The sequence below is a fragment of the Echinops telfairi genome, unplaced genomic scaffold (assembly GCF_000313985.2).
Source record: "Echinops telfairi isolate 266 unplaced genomic scaffold, ASM31398v2 ScPeMD7_12;HRSCAF=54, whole genome shotgun sequence".
Classification (NCBI taxonomy): Eukaryota; Metazoa; Chordata; class Mammalia; order Afrosoricida; family Tenrecidae; genus Echinops; species Echinops telfairi.
This window is the reverse complement of record NW_022103909.1, coordinates 6,250,598-6,267,002: the sequence shown is the minus strand read 5'-3', so window position 1 is coordinate 6,267,002 and position 16,405 is coordinate 6,250,598. Positions and strand designations below refer to the sequence as shown.

Genomic DNA, 16,405 nt, shown 5'->3' with positions numbered 1-16,405 from the left:
GGCTGACCCCAGAGATTCTGAGTAGGTGGTCTGGGGCGGAACTTAGGTCTCTTTTGGAGAGCTGTGGATGGGGGCAGCCTGCAAGGCTTCTTCTAGCTCAGCCCAGAATCCTGACTCTGTTTCTCCTATGTCGCAGTGTCTTACCTGAACCCTGGTATCATCTTGGCAAAGCCGATGACCTTTTGGATGCTGTAACTGACCAGGTCAGCCAGGTGGGGCAGCATGGAGAGCTGGGACAGGCCTAGAGTCATCGAAGAGTCATCAGAATCGTCTCTGCTCAGGTCCAAGCTGGAGAAGCTAGGCGGCCCCATCAGGTCTGAGGAAGAGTGAGGTAAGAGAAGGAACCATGCACAGATATTCAAGGACTTAAGGATACTCAGGTCTCCTTCTGCCCGGCCCCATGAGGACCTCCTGGGACTGTTTCTCTCCAGAGGGCCACTGCTCAGGCCCCGGCTTCCTCTGAGAGGCCTCTGCGCTCTTCTGTCAGCAGCGCTGGGGCACTAAGCTCCCACAGCAGAGACCCTCAGAGAAAGGATCGTTCCGAAAGCCTCAACTGAACCTTGACTCCCGGGCTCTCCCGGATGACTGCAAACCACAAACAAATTTGGGACTCCTGAGCTTGTGAGGGGGATGCTCAACCTTGCTAATGACCCAGGGCATGCCAACTAGGACATCCACGTGCTTCTCCTCCAAACAGACACACATTCCCACTCCAAGCGGGTCTATAGGTCAGCGTGGAAATGTAAAGACAGAGCCGAACGGAAAGGGCTTCCTTGTTGTGGTAGTTATATAATCGTCTGTCAATTTGAGGATTAAGGGTGAAGGGGTGGAGTCTAGCCTGTCAATCAAGATATAACCAATGAGGCCTCTGTGTGGGCATGGCCTTCTCCGGATAATTCTGGGAACTCTTGTATTTCCTCCTTGGAGGCAGCAGACCTCTTTCTCTGCTCACTCCCTGAGATGGCACTCTACTGACAAGACACATGGCACTATGCCCTGGGAGCTGGAGAAGCCACATGGACCTACCCTAATGCAACCAGGCCTCTGGAGCCTGAAAAACCACATGGAGACCCCTGCCAGCATTGCGATGCTTAAAATGCCACAGGATCCAAAAGACTTCCAACCCACTGGCCTGTGATCTTCCTGCAATACAGCGTCATTGCATGTGATTCGGGAGTCTGAAGAGGACTTTATAGATTGGTATCGGACATCAGACTTGATCTGAACTGGGTTGGGACACTTTCTCAATGTCCAATTACCCTTTATATAAATCAAGCTCTTTCCTATAGACAGATGAGTTTCTAAGGATTTGTTTCTCTAGTCCACCCGGGCTGACACACATCTGATTAGTTGGCAAGACTGCCGCATCTTCTGATTAGTGGGCAAGTGCTAAACCAGGGCCCCTGGAACTGGAAACACATATGCTTAAACGGTGATGCCACTCAAGATGCGGGCAGGAGGCACCCTCTGCGGGGCTGGCGTCCTGACAGAGATGCAAACTGGGCCAGCTAGCTAGAAAAAGACTTGACAACAGGGCTCAGACACCTACAACAGTCTGGTCTCTGAATGCCCACTTCTGCAAACTCAGCAGATGAGAAAAAACCAGCATCTATGCAAACAGTTAGCCGCATGCACACCAGGACACTCACAAACAGCCTAGAGATCTGGCGATGGAAAACGGAGATGGGTCCTTGAACATGCATGCCCCGGCACACTAGGCAGTCGCCAAGCATGCTATGCCAGGGGGGACACTGAATGACGTGGGGCTCTGCCACCGTCACGCGAGGAAAGTGTTAACAGATGGCATTGCACACCACTCCAATTCCGAGTATGTACATGGCATGTGCTGAAGAGTATGGGCAAGAGATGCCCCTACCACAGGTGAGCTTTCAGACCAAGGGGCCACAGGGGACTCAAGTTATGGAGCCAGAGACACATAGAAAGATCTCTGAGTGTGTGTGCGTGTGTGTACATATGTATGCTTCTAAGTGTATATGTGTGAGTACATATATATACACAGACACATGCGCAGTATACATGGATACATCTATGTGAGGATACACACAGAGAGGTCTATGTATAAATGTATATGATAGATACACATATATTGGTAGATACCTAGGACTATATATATATATATAGATAGATAGATAGATCTATATCTATATATATATATGAATTTCAGAAAGTTTGTGGGGAAAGTCTTTTATCTTTGAAGTTCAGTTTTCCATGAACTTCCTGAAGCCTGCTTGTCGTGCTGTATTATATATTTATTTGGTTTTTGTTTTTTGAATACCCAGCATGAGCATGTAAGACTTTAGTCTAAACATTTCAAAATGAAAACAGACACTGTTTGAATCCTCACATAAATCTAGTAGAACCTGTGTGAGCCAGGGTTTAACTGGGTAAGGTGGAAGCCTGTCAGGGAAGGAAAACCCAGGTAGGGCTTTCCACTTGGGAGCTATGAGGAGGCTGCCCTCGGCCACAGGTGGAAAGTCGTGAGTCCTGGAGAAATCAGGCTGTCCCGGTGAATTCATTTTAGTTCTTGTGGGTTTCATTCCGTATGCCTGCTGAGCACACCACCGGTGGGCGGGCGCCCTTCAAATGAATTAACTTCTGTTATTAGGAGCCCTGGTGGGGTAGTGGTTATGTGTTGGCCTGCTAACCACAAGGTTGGCAGTTGGAAACCACTCAGTGAGAGAAAGAGGAGGCGTTCTACTCCCGTAAAGAGTGACCGTCTCAGAAACTCACTGGGCAGTTCTCCCCTGTCCGGCAGGGTCCCCGGGAGCCGGCATGGCTGTTGCAGGCCACTGAATGCTTCCAACTCCAGTTGGCAGCTCTAGGGGACAGAGTAGAACTGCCTCCTAAGGACAGTTCCTCAGGCTAAACTGTATGCAAGCAGATCACCAGGTCTCTTCCAGGGAAGCAGCGGGTGGGTTTGACTCTCCGACATTCCAGTGAGCAGCCAAGCCCTTAGCCATTGCTGCCAGGACTCCTCCAGGGACAGGGACGGACCAGCAGAACGCCTGAATAAGAGGGAATGCTTTCCAACAGCCAAGCCACAGAGCCACGTAGAAGTCATCCAGACTGACTCCCACCTGCTCCAGGTGAGCAGAGGGCAGGCAGGTGGCCAGAGAGCACTTATGCTTGGGCTTGTTTCCCTACGAAGGGAAGAGCATGCATGGAGGGCCCGGTCCACCCAAGCAAGGGCCAGTGCGAATTAGGCCCTCTCTCTAGAGACCTCAGGGGAGGGGGAGGGGTGGGGGCGCAGACCCCATGCTTGGCTCCCCGCTGTCCCCATCCATCAGCTATCCTGGATTTGCAGGCTGAGTTTGAAGGGACTGCATCCCAGGATGCTGGTCACTGGAGACAGAGGCAGCGGACCTTCCCATCCTTGCCCTCCTGCCGAGCCCCAGCAGGGGGCAGCAAGGGTGGGGCAAGGCCCCAGGCCCAGAAGACAAGGAAGGGCAGGCAGAAGCCCCAGGGAGGACCAAGAGGAAGGCAGGAAGGGGCCGAGAAGACAAGCCCAACCAACAGCAGCTGGACTCGGTGAGCCAGAAGTGCCAGGCCCTCATTGCCACCGGGTCCCGGACAACTTAAACTCAACGCTGCAGATAGGGGCCAGGCCCCGCTGGGGAGGGGCCTGCCTGAGAGAACAGACCACTGCTTCTTCCCAGCACAGGAGCTTGGGCAAGTCGTCTTTCCAAACCCTCACCACCCCCACCCCGCCACAGACACACGCAGAGTTTGAGAAAGAGGGGCTCCTCTGAGAACACGCCGTGTCACCTCTGAGCCACTCACGTTAGGAGGCCCTCTCCTTCCTGGCAGCTCAGGGCCAGTAGGCCCAGGGAGCCAAAGGCTTCTCTCCCCCGCTGGGTGGTAAGGAGCCCTCCTCCTTACCTGGCGAGGCGGAGTAGTGGTCCGAGGAGGAGGAGTCTCCCGAGAAGCTGGGGGTCTCTGGTGAGGAGGAGCTGGAGGGGCGGCTCTCTTCATGGTCTTCCCCGTGAATGGGAGGCTAGAAGGAAAGCAGACGGGTGTCAGGTGCGACGCTGGCATTTCAGGACCCCTTCCTGCCTGGTCCCTGATCTCGGGCAGGAATGGCTTGGGTGGGGGTGGGGACTGGGTGGGGGGGGCAGTGGGTGACAATAGGAAGTTCTCCAGAGTCAGGCCACCTCTCCCCTTCTGGTTCTGCGCCAGGAGCCCCCCCACCCCACCCTGGGTGCCCCCTGCCCTTTGCGGCTCTGGGCCATGCTGGTGGGCGGGGGTTACGCGCACCCGGAACTGGCTGAAGTCGGCGTAGGTGGGGTCGTAGGTCTTGTGGTGGGCATCCAGCAGGATGGCGATGATGCGCTGCTGCTCCTCTGACAGCCGGGGCCGCAGGCTGTCCTTCAGCGCCTCCTCCTCCTTCCGCTTCAGCACCATCTCCCGCTTCCGCTGCACCTCCTCGTCCGTCAGGATGACTGTGGGCCGACCGGGGAGGCGGAAGGTGAGCCCACAGAAGGGGGTGGGGTGACCCCCTCACACTGGAGGACCTAGGCCAAGCCGGCTCCCTGAGTCTTCCAGCCCCATGGGTGGGAGCCAAGGAGGCTGCCCAACAGCTGGGGTCTCTGGGTTCTCAAGACCAAGTTGGACCAGCTGTTGACGCCCTCCGGACCTTTGTCCTTATAAAACGAGAGGCTGGTGCTGTAAATTGGTGTGTGTGTGTGTGTGTGTAGGTGCCTGGCTGCCACTGAGTTGGGGCGGTTATCTGTGTAGGTGGGTGGTTACCTCGACCTCGCACGGGTGACTCTTGTGAGAACAGAATCCAGGTCCAGCACAGAGCGGATGCTCAAAGCCCATTCGTTCTCCTCTCTTCCTCCTCCCACTCCCCAGGCCACCCCCGCTTCCCTGACCCTGGTGGAGACATCAGGCGAGAGTTGCAGAAAAAGTGTGTGGACATTCCCAGCACTGGTTGCTGGGAAATGCTATGGGGCGTCTCCACACACAGAATGCAGGCATCTGATCTGCTGACCAAGGCAGAGAGACGTGGCCTCTTGGGGTCCCTGGGAAACAGCTACTCGACATCTCTGTCGTCACAGCCACTTGACATCCCCCGTTCTGACGTTTGAGACCTAACCCGAGAAGTTCTCCAGATGCTAGTCTGGGTATCCAGCCCTGGGGAGACCCCACGCCACCTCGGGCTCATGGTGCGGGGGCTTCTGGGATGTCGCTGCCTTACTTCACTGGGCGGCTGCCCGGGAGGGTGGAGGCCGGGAGCAGGGATGCCTGGCACAGCAGCCGGGCAAACAGACCTCATGGCTGGGGCTTGCAGAGCGCTGGCGGCAGGAGTGGGCACTGGAGCCCTGGCCTGTAGCTACTTGCTCTGTGCTGGCGCTGCCAGGGCATCTGCCCACAGCATGGCGAATTTCACAAGAGCAGGGAAAGGAACCAGAGCCCTAGAGGGGTTGGGTTCTGGGCTTTCAGAAAGGCGCATTTGGATGTCCTCAGGTCTGTAGAGGACCAGAGGCCAGTGAGGGTGAGGGAGAGCCAGCCAATGGGAGATGGAAGTGGGTAACCAGAGCCACGGGTACATCAGAAAAGGGGAGCCCGGGGCGGAAGATGGAGTGTTCCCTGCACAGTTGAGGTAAGCCAGACCATGAGCAGGGCTGGGAGGAGACCACACCCAGCTATTGACTCACCTGCCCCAGGAGCTGCCAACCCTCCTCCCATTGAGGGTGTCTGCTCAGAACCTCAAAGGTCAAGCAAGGTGGGAGAGGAAGGAGCAGGGAGCACCCAGGAAGGCCGTGTGCAAGGCCCCCGCCTGGGGAGCCCAAGAGTCGGTGTCTGGTCTTTCCTGCTTGCCCGGGTCAGTGTGGGCGGGGTGAGGAGCTGACACAGCCTTCCAAGACAGTGACTTTCACCCCCTGTGACTCTGTGGCATCGTTCTCACCCAGAACCTTTCCCAGCTCCCCACCACTTAGCCGGTCGCAGTCAACGCAGAGGTTTGCCACGGTACGACTTGGCCTCTGCCGAACCTTCGCCCCATGTCCCAATGCCTCTGGACACGGCTTCTGCTTGACTTGAGTTGATGTCGCTGAGCGCTGAACACAATGAGCTGCTTCTGCTTTGCTCGCTGGGCTTCTCCTGGTGCTGAACGTCTCTCCCTCTGGTCCTCTCTCTCCCACCCCCACAACCCACCAGGCTTCTTTGACCAGGAAGCCTTTCTGATTCTCCCTGAGCTACACAGGTCTCTCATTTCTTATTCCGGTGGCACATCCGGTCTTTCCCATACATGTTGGCACCCAAGTATGCTAGCCTCCGTAAGACTTACTGCTGTTTCTAATAAATGCCTCCAGCCAGAGCTTCGCAAGTTCAAGATCCGCTAGACTGTCGGCTATTGGAGGGCAGGGCCTGCTTTTTTCCACAGAGGCCAGCCTGACGGGGGCTTCCTGGCCGTGGTTGGTGCTTGCTCAGAAGTCTGATGGAGGGATTATACTGTTAGCAAGTCACTGTCTCAGGAAAGGATACCGAGGTGTTCATATGCCCCACTTGGTTGGGAACGGCGCACCCTACCCGCCCGCTGGCTAGAGAACTGAGCAAGGCTGTAGCATTGCCGCAAGCTGCCACTAGTTGGCCCCCAACTCACGGCTGCCCCTTGTGTTACAGGGTAGCATGCATGGTCCCCTCTGGTTTCCTTGGCTTTAATCTTTAAGGAAGCGGATCTAGGCCTTTTTCTGCAGCGAGGTTGGGTGGGTCTCAGCCATGCACCTTTAGATCAGCAGCTTGCTCTACCCAGCACCCTTACTTCTTCAGTTCTAAGAACTTGGATGGAAATATTTTCAACACAAATTCCCTCCTCAGGGATCACTTGTCATCTCATGCAGCCTTCGCTTGGTGGTTCACAGGCATGGCGGGCTGTGTCCTGCAGCCGGGGCGCAGCCGGCCATGTTCTGGAGTTCTTGTGCTGTGAGATCTCTCCCTCTCTGTAAAAGTGTGTTGTCTCTTTGACTGGTTGGTGCCCCCCTCTCCAAGTCTCTCTCTCCCCCTGTTACAGATTGAATTATGTGTTGTGAATGCTAACCCCACCTCTTGGCCTCTGGTGACAATCCCATTTGGGAATGGGTTGTCTTTGTGAAATTAATGAGGTGGGATTAGTGGAGGGTGTATCTTCAGTCCATCTCTTTTGAGATAGAGAAAAGACTAAATCAAGCAAGCAGGAAGAAAGGCAGATGTCAAGACACAGGGCGAGCGTTTAAGGACCTGGGAAGCGGAACGGGAAGCACCCCTGAGTTTGGGGTGGGGCGCTAAGCAAACTAGAACACGGCTGAGAAGGTTTCGTGGCTCCCTCCCGAGTTCCTTGCTGAGAGTAAGCCATCCCCACACAAGACACGCTCTCTGCCCCCAGGAAGCCGGCTGGGATGGAAATGGGGAGTCCAGATCTGACAACATGAGAGAACGTCACTGTTCGTGACATCGGCCCTGGTTGAAGGACAACAGGGGAGAGGACAGAGGACTTGCCCAGAGGCGAGATCAGGTTTGAGGGGTTCAACTGATGAAGTGGAGAGGATCCCGCAGGGAACCAAGAGTCGTTCATGCAACACAGGGAGGGAGAGAGACATTTCTAAGTAGCACAGGCACAGAACTGGCAAGAAGTAGAAACTCAACCATAAACTGCCTTGGGCTTTAAGGGCCTTGAAGAGAGAGAAAAGGCCTCTTCAACGGGCACACAGTTCTCTTCCCCGTCTCCCACAGGGCCCAGGAAGTGCCTGGGAATGAACATTGGGTGGCTCTGCCAAGTGGTGGTGCCTCAGGCGCTTCCCTAGGGTGGAGCCCACAGCTTGACCTTTGGGAGCACCCAGTAGGGTCTTTGGGAGAGGATGTGGACGGCCATCATCTTGTTGCTGTTGTTAGCTGATGTCTACTTGGCCTGGACTCAGAAGGACTGGACCATCATGTTCCTAGAGTTTTCATTAGCTGCTTCTTGGAAGGGCTTGTCCTGGGCCACCTCAGTCTGCAAGCCTCTCTGAAATTAATCTGCATCCTAGCTACGCTCACACCTCCAGGGACAGCTAGGGGGTGGCTAAGCAGAAGTTGCATTGGCCGGAAACTGAACTCCAGTGAATTCTACCCCTGACCAACCCCTGCCTCTTCTGATGCGTGGAGGTGCGGGATTCTCATCCCTCGGAGCATGCCTTTTCTCTTCTACTGAAAGTGGACATGCTTAGGGCTTCTTGTGGAAACTGAACAAGAAAATCCCTCTGCTCGGCCCAGGACCTAGGGACCCTAAAGGAGCGGCGGTTCAAGTGCCCAACTGCTGATCAAATGGTCAGCGGTTCAAACCCACCAGCTGCTGCATGAGAGAAAGACGATGCTGTCTGTTTCCATCAGGACTCACAGCCTCAGGAATTCTATGGGGATGGTCCCACCCTGCCCCACGGGGTCACTATGAGTTAGCACCCTCTGGGCGGCAGTGGTTCAGTCAAGTATCTGACGGACAATCGGGCCTGTGAGCCCTGCCTGGTGTCACTGTTGGGTAAGTGTTGGACTGCTAGAATACCTTCCTCCGTCTGTCTTCTTAAACTTGGGATAGACTGGGGCACGGGAGGGCCATCGGTGACTGTGGCCTTGACCAGAACAGCCACGGTGGAGCCTGGCTCTCGCCCAACCATGGGAATCCACGCTCTTCTCCCTGGCTCCCCGCCGAGTGGTGGCCCTGAGCTCCTGGGGGCAGGGCTGTGCGGGCCTGCATCTGGCTCGTGTAGACCCCACTGAGTGAGTGTGTGAGCTATCCCAAAGGCTCCCAGGCCTCAACCTCCACTTCCCGCAGGATAAACACAGTCGGGTGGAGCTGGGGCCTGGGCTAGAGGATCAGCGTGCCCGGGCCTGCTTGCTCCTGTGGGGCCGGGAAGGAACATTGCCTGGGCCCATCTTCCCATGTTGGCGGGCTCAGAGTGAGGGGCTGGGACCCACCAGGGGAGCCTTGGTCCAGGCCAAGGGGCAGCTCTGGGCATTGAAGTTCAGCTCTGTGGTGAGGACCAGATCTTTTGTCTCTCTCTCCTGACACCAGAGATATTTCCCTCCAGGGAAGAAGTCTCCCATCCCCATCCCTACCCTCCTTGCACCTCCTAAAAAAGCGGTCATATAGCCAGGAGGACCTCCAGGGGTACCTCTATTTGAGCACCCCCTCCTGGGACCTCCTTGAGCCTGCAGCTTGGCAGGGCATCGGCTCTCCCTCTGCCTCGGGCGGTGAAAGGGGCTAGAGTGTGGGTGGCAGACAAACAGGAGCTGCAGGTGCAGAAGGTGTCGGAGCTCAGGCTGCCCAGCACCCTACCCCGAGCCCAGGAAGGGCTTGGCCAGCTCCTCCCAGCATCTGCTGAACTCACTGGCCACTCCAGTTACCAAGTAACTGGCACCAGAGCTGGGGCAGATGCAAAGTCCAGGGGTTATTTTTAACTGAGGGTCAGAGCACTGCTGTAACTCTGCCCAGTCGGTATGCTCCTCCACGCCCAGAACTGGAGAGGAAGTGAGTCCCGCGGGTCACTTCTCTTTCCCCATGGGCATCCAGAGGGTCACCCTAGCCCTCAGTGCTTCTCCCTGCGCCCGCCCCCCACCCCCCAACCTTCTCACACGGTCCCCCAGGTGTCAATCTGCAGACGGCCGGCAGGCTGGTGTGGGTGGGTGTAGGGTGAGTGGGGTGGGCAGAGTGTGGAAGGCAGCTAACCTCTGAATATTTATTTTCCATGGTCGCCATGCCCGCCTCACCCAGAGCAGCCCTCTCCCCAAAGCCGCAGCCCTAAGATCTCAGGGGTGCAGGAGCCACATCCCAGCCTGCAGGGAGCTGTCACAGTAGTCACGATGCTCTGGAAGGACTCTACCTGGGAGGGATGGTTGAAGGTGGCGCCCTCCTCGTCCTACCTGCAGAAAGGACTTTGGAGGGGCCCTCCAGCCTCTGGGGCAAATCAATAGATTCTCAAGAGGTGCAAGCCCACCCACGGGTGCCCTAAAAACAAACATCGCCACTGAAAACCCCAAGGGGCCCTTGGGATGGTGTGCAATCAGCTGCTAATCTCAAGGCTGCTGGTTCAAGGCCACCCAACATCTCTGGTGGAGAAGGAGGGCAGGGCGAGCTGCATCCAGGGATACAAGAGCCACGGGAGCCTGGTTGTGCACCGGGTTCCACTCTGCAAGTGTGGGGGTGCCAGAAGTCAGGGCCGAACACGGGAAACAGCCACTGGGGGCTCTTCTGCTCAGACCCAGGACGGGCAGGTCCCCGGGAGTCAGAATCAACTCTGGCGCAGGCAGCTCATCCGGTGTTCCAGAGGACCCAGCACTCTGGCTCCCTGCTCCGGGCCGCCCATCCCATCCCATGTCCGCCCCTTGGACCCCCACTCCCGGTAGCTCCAGAGGAAGAGCAGGCTGCCCTCTCTGGCCATGCTGGAAGCAATCACACCAGAGCCTCTCCCCGACATCCACCCCACCCCGCCCCGCCCACCAACCCCAACACTCACACTCCTTCATCATGCCGATGTCCACACAGCGCTTGAGGCGGCAGGCCTGGCAGTGGCGCCGGTTGTCCTTGGTGATGCGGCAGTCCCCGTTAAAGGGGCAGGTGAACAGGGCCTTCCGCTTCATGCTTCGCCTGCCCAGAGGGAAAGTGAGAGCGCATGCACATGTCCCTTTCGCCCTGGACGCCAGCCTCCCGGCCCCAGCCCTGGGAGCAGGAGGAATGGCCAGGAAGACCCGCCCAGGAGCAGGTGCCAGGGAGCCGGCGGAAGAGCCCTCAAACATCCCTAGCTCCTAGAAAGGGGGGGGATGCCAGCCACGGGCCACTTGGAGGGATAGCCCCTCTCTGGAGGCCCACGCCATAGGCCGTGCGCCTGATGGCTGTCCTCCCGGCGGTCCTTGCCTGCGGCTCCCCGGGCTGTGACTGGTAGCTGTCCTTCTCTTCCTTTGGAACAAGGCACGAGCTGCTTCAGCACTCTCCCTGTGGACACTCCCCAGACATTCATTCCGCGTGTTGTGTCCTTTGTCATCATTGACCCCACCCTTTCCCATCACCTTCAGCAGAAGCTCTGTGTCACCCTCCTCCCCTCCTCCTGCCCCCTCCCCGCCCCCGCTGGTTTTATTTGCTGGTACAGCACTCTGCTCCCCCTATTCTTAAGCACACCAGAAACAGATGTGTCAAGTGTTTGTAGTTAAGAGTAGCCTTCCCCGCTTGTCGGTAGCCATTCTCCAGTCTCGGCTTTAAGGGCGGAGCCCACAGCGCTGCCACGGGAACACCCCTGGCCCGGGGACAGACGTGCACAGCTACACAGAGAGGGAGGTAGGGCCCAGACCACAGCTCCTGACACCCGTCCAGACTGCGGGTCCAGAAAGGGAAGTGGCCAGACCTGAGGTGGGAGCCCAGAGGCCTGACCTTGGTCTCGTGAGCAGAGGACACAGCGGGGCCCAGAGCGGAAAGACACCAAAGGGGTCTCAGCAAGGCAGCCCGTACCCTCGGACACCCGAGTCTGCTTGTGCGCGTGCAAATGAAGACGGGTGTGTGTGCTTCAGGAAGTCCATGGAGACGTGGAATGGGAAGATGCTAGCACTTCCCCCATGAGCGTCTGGAAGCCCTCTCGTGTGTGTGTTTGTGTGTGTGTATGTGTGTGTGTGTGTTGTAATCGTCATATGTCCAGTGTGCATGTGCTAGCCCAAGAGCTCATTTGCTGGGAGAAGAAGGTTTTCAACAGGGTCCAAGCCTTCCAGCAGACTCAGAGCCCCTCCTCCCTCCCCTGGCTTCACCCCGTGTGTGTGTGTGTGTGTGTGTGTGTGTGTGTGTGTGTTGTAATCGTCATATGTCCGGTGTGCATGTGTTAGCCCAAGAGCTCATTTGCTGGGAGAAGAAGGTTTTCAACAGGGTCCAAGTCTTCCAGCAGACTCAGAGCCCCTGCTCCCTCCACTGGCTTCACCCCTCACCTCCTCGCAGCGGCTCGTACCCCTCTCTCAGAGCTCCATGCTCCGTCCCAATTCGGGACGTCTCCCCTGCCGCCAGAGCCTTGTCACACGGAGCCTTGGGAGGGTGGTTTCCTCCAAAGGCTTTACATCATCCATGTCTCAGAAGTCACTTGTCATCCCTCCCAGGCCAGCCGGGGGGAGTCAGCTGCCAGGGCTAGCATCCAGCTCAGGGTGGCCCCACGTACACTGTGCTCCGGGGGTTTTTCCAAGGCCCATGCTTCACAAGTCCCTCTCCAGAATTTTCTTCTGGGGGGCCTCTAGATGGGCTCAGAAACATAAACCCATTTGAGCTCACTGCCCTTGAATGGAGAGCAGGAACAACGTACTGTCCCTTCTGGCAGGGGCTTAGCGGGGCCGGAAGAGAGTTGCAGAATCACTGAGCCTGGGCTCAGAGGCCAAGACTCCGCCCGCCCCTTCCCCTCCTGACGATAAGCCAGTGATATCACTTCCAGATGTCAGGGCTTGGTTCTGATTCTTGGTAAGAGAATGACTCATGGCTCACGATGACAGGAACGCGCGCAGTGTGAGACCAGCACACTCATCAGTTCGCATACTTGTTCCAGCTAAAGGACAGATGGGAGTCAAAGGACCCGAGGCAGGGGAAGAGGCAGGAGCCGAGCAGAGAACATGGCCAGGCAGCCACGGGACACCCAAGAGGCCACGAGTGTAACCCCCCTCATTTAATAGACATGACCGCTGAGACGGAAACACCTATCAGCAAGGAGATTCAGTCAGACGTGAAGGCTCTGGAGGTCAGCTTCTCCCTTCCTGGACTGAACACACGGTGACCTTATCTCGGGAGAGACCTGGTGCCCAGAAACCGAGCCCACCGACCAAAGGCCCCGGGCGGCTGCTCCTACTCCCGGGGCATGGCTCCGGGGAAGCCTGACCTCCGTGGCCCAGGAAGTAGCTGCTGCTGGTGTTGGCCCTTGGCCTCTGGAGCCCATCTGCCACGGCCCTCACTACCCCAGGAGTCCCCAGAAGACCCAGGGTCACAAGGGGAGATGCAGGCTGTTACAGGCAGTTCTGCTCCCTGCCCGACCTGCCGAAGGCCCAGCCCTGCCTTTGCAGTAACAACCCCATGGGAGAAGGCATGGCCCACCCTGATCGAAACAAGAGTCTGTACACCCCTGCAGCGACTATCTAGAGGGGCGGGGTGGGGGTGGGGAGATGGATATGCCTCAGGGCTTGTGAGGGCTACCCAGTAATGAGACGGGCCATAGCCACGGTCAGATCGTGTTATCCCAGGACGTGAGCGTGGCTTCCAAACTCTTTGTGGTTCTCAAGTGTCCACCAGTGAGCACAGATGCTCCGGCCCAGAAAGCCCGTCATTCCTTGAACCTACTGGAAGCTTCTAATTCCGAGTAAACGCTCCTTTTCTTCTTCTTCTTCTTTTTCTTCTTCTCCTCCTCCTCCTCCTCCTCCTCCTCCTTCTTCTATTTTTACTCAAACAATTAGGCATTTTGCCCAGAGGCTGAGGGGCTGTGCTGTCCTACCCTGGGGCTTGTCTGGTCATATCCTTTCCCCAGGAAATGGCTGGTGTGTTTGAAGCACCCACCAAGGGCTTAACCATGCTGCCACCAGGACTCCGTAGAGCTTTAAGCTCTAGTATTATTAACAATCGAGTGGCCGACTCACCCTGGACTCCTCTGAGCAGAGAGTGAGAAGGACCCAAAATACACCGGATCGATTCACTTCTGACTCGGCTCCTCCCTGCAGGACAGGGAAGAAGGGCACTTCTGGGGTTCACAGGCAGCGAATGAATATTACAGGAGTAGACAGCCCGGTGGGTTCGAATGGAAGCCCCATGCTTTTCCCACCGAGCCACGAGGCGTCCTGCATTACAGCTGGGAAGATGGAGGTGGAACATTCCGAAGAATGCCTAGGGTGTGGGGTCAGGCTCAGGGTGTGGAGAGGCTTTCTGGACGATTCCAATAGCCAGCCCAGGTCTTCCTGGAACCTGTGCCCTGAGCTGGCCTTTCAGGTGGGTCTGACTCAGCCACCGGCCCGATGGGCTCACAGTCCCTGTTCTTCTGCCCTCTGAGATGACCTCTCCACGCATGGCTGTCATCTAGCTGCTGCCCACGAGGAGTCAGGGCCGCCAAACTGCCCATCCCTGGCTCTAGGCTTTGTCCCAGACATCCACACCCGCTCTGCCATCCTCCCAGCGCTAATTGCCTGGGAGCTGGTTGGGTTTGGAGAAACAGGAGGCCCGGGTTTCCATGGGAGCCCATTGCCTCAGCTGCTCCTTCTCAGCCTAGACCCTATAATCCACTGCATGGTTAGAAATTATACCCCGGCTCAGGAAAGGGGGTAGGGGTGGTGCAACCAGGCTAAATATAGACACAGTTTCTAGAAAGCCAAGGGTGAGAGAGGACATTGACCATTCTCTTGCCAGAGACCAATCCATCCAAAGAGGAAAGAGACAGAGAAGCTCACAGAGCCTCAGTGCCTCAGGCCCTTCTGGATCCGCCCACCAGAACCAGGTCTTATATAACCCGGGGGGTGGGGATGGGTGGCATACACCCCCTTCCTGGGCTTTGTCTCCACCACAGTTCTGAGCATCACAGAGAAGCCAGGGCCTGGTGCGGATACAGGAGCGTGGGGGAGCTGCCCACAGGACAGAACAAAGTCATCTGAGAGGTGGGGCCTCCGTGGCCCATATATACGTGGCCGCATCAAGAGGGTCTTGGCACATGGGTTTCAGAGACGTGACCTTGAAAGGTCAGTGAACACTAGTCAAGAGTACAGGGCTTTTCTTCTATTCTTTTTCTCAGGGCAGTTTGACACTCTCCACTAACCCATTGGGAGTCCAAAAGGAGCCCTGGTGGCATAAGGGGCTACAAAATGGGCTGCTAGCTGCAAAGTTCGAATCCACCAGCCTCTCCGGGGGAGAAAGAGAGGTCCTCTGCCCCCATAAAGATTCACAGCCTCGGAAACCCTAGGGCACAGTTCTACCCGGCTCCGCCTGCCCGAATGGACCCTCTGGCCGTGGGCTAAGTTTTGGTAGGCGTCTCAAAGGTTAACTGCCATTAGAGAGGCTGGAGGTTCCACAATTCCCCTGGCAATCTGCTTCCCCAAAGTCAGCCTTTGAAACCCCCACGGAGCACAGGTCTGCTCTGACACACGCGGCATCTGGACTAGGCAGAAGCCGCTCCATGGCAGCTGCTTCCCATCAGCATAGCACAGGACAGTATGGCAGGCTGCACTGGATGTGAATCCAAGCCCAGGTGAGGAGGCACTACAGAACGGACCCAGCAGCACTGGTCTCAAGGATGCCAAGAGCATGATGGTGGTACAGGAAGCTCTCCACAGGTTCACCAGGGGATGGCGCCCACTCCAGGGCAACTACAACCCCCCCAACATCATGAGTCCAGGACCTCTGACGCAGCCACCTCACTTCTAGGAATGCGTTCTGTGGTCAGAACAGGCTCTGGGCCCGGAGACCAAGCACAGGGGTGGCTCCTGCAACCTTCTCTGGAGAAGCAAAAGATGTCCATCAACAGAGGGACCGTCCGGGTTTTATGATGCATCATTTTGCCCCAGGACCCATGTGCCATGTAATGAACGCTATCGGGGGAAAAGAGGAATGATGTTGGAATGGAAACAAGCTGGAAGAAATAGGATTTAGTAGATAAAAGCAGGGTGAAGGATGGCGATAATAGCATATTCCCATCTATAGACATGGGCACACGCATACACATACACACACACATATAAAGAACTGTTCACGCTGATAGTCTGTGAGGGAGGAAGTTGAGAGCGGGGGAATTGAATTGAAGAAGCCAGTGCCTTTGATATCCCGGCCCCCCTCCCCCTCTCCCACCCCTCCCCCCATCTCCCCACCCCCTCCCCTCCCCTGCCTTTGAATTTGTTGGTTTCCCCTTAACCATTCGCAGGCATCACTTGATGAAATGAAAACACCACATACCGTAACTATTCAAAAACGTAAAAGGAAATGCAGGCTCTGGCTGGAGGGATCTGTTTGGGTTTGAGGCCTAACTAATGCCCGACCCTCATTAGTAGTTACTTAACCTCCCCTGGCCTCTGTTTCCACATGTGTGAATGGAAACAACCCTTCTGAAGCTGTGGCTGTAAGGATTCAGCCAAGGAAGGAGGGCCTGGCACGAAGTCAATAAAGGACAAGGTGGGGGAAGAAGCTGGCCTGGAGAGACATTGGGAGGGAGTGGTGAAGGGGAGCTGTCAGCAGGAGTGTGTAAGCATCCAATGAGAACATGAGACCCCGAGAACAGGCACCCACCCTGTGCCTTACACCCACTACGTGTCCCCTGTCTTCAGGCTGCTTTAGAGGGAGTGCGTCCTGAGGTGTGGACCCACAGCCTTTTTGCTAGCTCCAGTGACCTGCTTAGTCCTTTCCTCCATACTAGTCAGTGCCCAAGAAGCCTCTGACTGACGAGAAGGCCCCTGC

At 56.6% G+C, this 16,405-nt stretch overlaps 1 protein-coding gene across 1 annotated transcript in view; it reads right to left on the bottom strand.

The window, feature by feature from the left end:
* Positions 1-10,845, bottom strand: part of VDR (vitamin D receptor) — a 23,386-nt gene extending 12,541 nt beyond the window's left edge. Inside the window, exons 1-5 of the mRNA XM_045287232.1 lie at positions 10,841-10,845; positions 10,488-10,618; positions 4,276-4,460; positions 3,901-4,015; positions 145-316 (exon numbers count right to left, since the gene is read on the bottom strand). Coding sequence (XP_045143167.1) covers positions 145-316; positions 3,901-4,015; positions 4,276-4,460; positions 10,488-10,618; positions 10,841-10,845 — 608 coding nt within the window. The remainder of the gene's footprint in view (positions 1-144; positions 317-3,900; positions 4,016-4,275; positions 4,461-10,487; positions 10,619-10,840) is intronic.
* Positions 10,846-16,405: the final 5,560 nt, after the last annotated feature.